At 47.5% G+C, this 1,724-nt stretch overlaps 1 protein-coding gene across 1 annotated transcript; it reads right to left on the minus strand.

Moving 5' to 3' along the window:
- Positions 1-230: 230 nt before the first annotated feature.
- LOC137284030 (uncharacterized) lies at positions 231-1,406 on the minus strand. Its single transcript, XM_067815690.1, has one exon. It carries the CDS (start codon positions 1,404-1,406, stop codon positions 231-233), a length of 1,176 nt encoding a protein of 391 aa, XP_067671791.1.
- Between the last annotated feature and the right edge of the window lie 318 nt (positions 1,407-1,724).

Raw genomic sequence — 1,724 nt, forward strand, 5'->3', positions numbered from 1 at the left:
GTACCAATGGCTTCCTCTTATTGTCACATCATTACCACTATTCATTGTTGTTGTTAATCCCTTTGATTCATAGCTACATGTTGTTATTGCTTTATCCCTGTTCATGGATGATATAAGTCTGTTCCGTGCTGTATTACTTCACTCTTGATTGACAACGGTATAAGGACCCTTGCCAAACTGTTGCATCATATGTAATAAAGAAGTTGTTATCCATGAAGAATCTTACTTTCTTAAGATATTCCGAGGTTATTAAATGGTAGTCGAGGCATGATAAGGTAGTCGAGGGTTGATATTGTAGTCGAGGGCTTATATGGTAGTCGAGGGCTGCTATGGTAGTCGAGGGCTGATGTTGTAGTCGAGGGTTGATGTGGTAGTCGATGGCTGATGTGGTAGTCGAAGGTTGATCTGGTAGTCGAGGGCTGATATGGTAGTCGAGGGCTGATGTTGTAGTCGAGGGTTGATGTGGTAGTCGAGGGCTGATGTGGTAGTCGAGGGCTGATATGGTAGTCGAGGGCTGATATGGTAGTCGAGGGCTGATATGGTAGTCGAGGGCTGATATGGTAGTCGAGGGCTGATGTGGTAGTCGAGGGCTGATGTGGTAGTCGAGGGTTGATCTGGTAGTCGAGGGCTGATGTGGTAGTCGAGGGCTGATATGGTAGTCGATGGCTGCTATGGTAGTCGAATGCTGATGTTGTAGTCGAGGGTTGATGTGGTAGTCGAGGGCTGATGTGGTAGTCGAGAGCTGATGTGGTAGTCGAGGGCTGATGTGGTAGTCGAGGGCTGATGTGGTAGTCGAGGGTTGATCTGGTAGTCGAGGGCTGATGTGGTAGTCGAGGGCTGATGTGGTAGTCGAGGGCTGATATGGTAGTCGAGGGCTGATGTGGTAGTCGAGGGTTGATATGGTAGTCGAGGGTTGATGTGGTAGTCGAGGGCTGATGTGGTAGATCGAGAGCTGATGTGGTAGTCGAGGGCTGATGTGGTAGTCGAGGGCTTATGTGGTAGTCGAGGGCTGATGTGGTAGTCGAGGGTTGATCTGGTAGTCGAGGGCTGATGTGGTAGTCGAGGGCTGATGTGGTAGTCGAGGGCTGATGTGGTAGTCGAGGGTTGATCTGGTAGTCGAGGGCTGATGTGGTAGTCGAGGGCTGATGTGGTAGTCGAGGGCTGATATGGTAGTCGAGGGCTGATGTGGTAGTCGAGGGTTGATATGGTAGTCGAGGGTTGATGTGGTAGTCGAGGGCTGATGTGGTAGTCGAGGGTTGATGTGGTAGTCGAGGGTTGATGAGGTAGCCGTTGGCTGATATGGTAGTCGAGGGCTGATGTGGTAGTCGAGGGCTGATATGGTAGTCGAGGGCTGATGTGGTAGTCGAGAGTAGTCGAGGGTTGATATGATAGTCCATGGATGACATGGCAATATGACTGATATGGATTTTCAATATGGTCAAAATGGACATATACCAACAGCCAGTATCGTATCTGCAATAAATGCCCATATAATATTCATAGGTATATGATAAATCTGCACAACAGACATGAACAAAGCTTACACATTTTGTCGGAATGAACAGTCGTATCAAACATATGTATGCTTATACGTACATACACATTGTCTCGGGTAAGATCAGGATTTTTGGTTCCTCACCATATTTTCGCTCATGGGTGTCAACAACATGAAAACGTTTTGCTGACACATCATAAGATTTCTTGAACTTCACTCACTTTCTGTA

This window comes from Haliotis asinina, chromosome 5 (assembly GCF_037392515.1).
Source record: "Haliotis asinina isolate JCU_RB_2024 chromosome 5, JCU_Hal_asi_v2, whole genome shotgun sequence".
Classification (NCBI taxonomy): Eukaryota; Metazoa; Mollusca; class Gastropoda; order Lepetellida; family Haliotidae; genus Haliotis; species Haliotis asinina.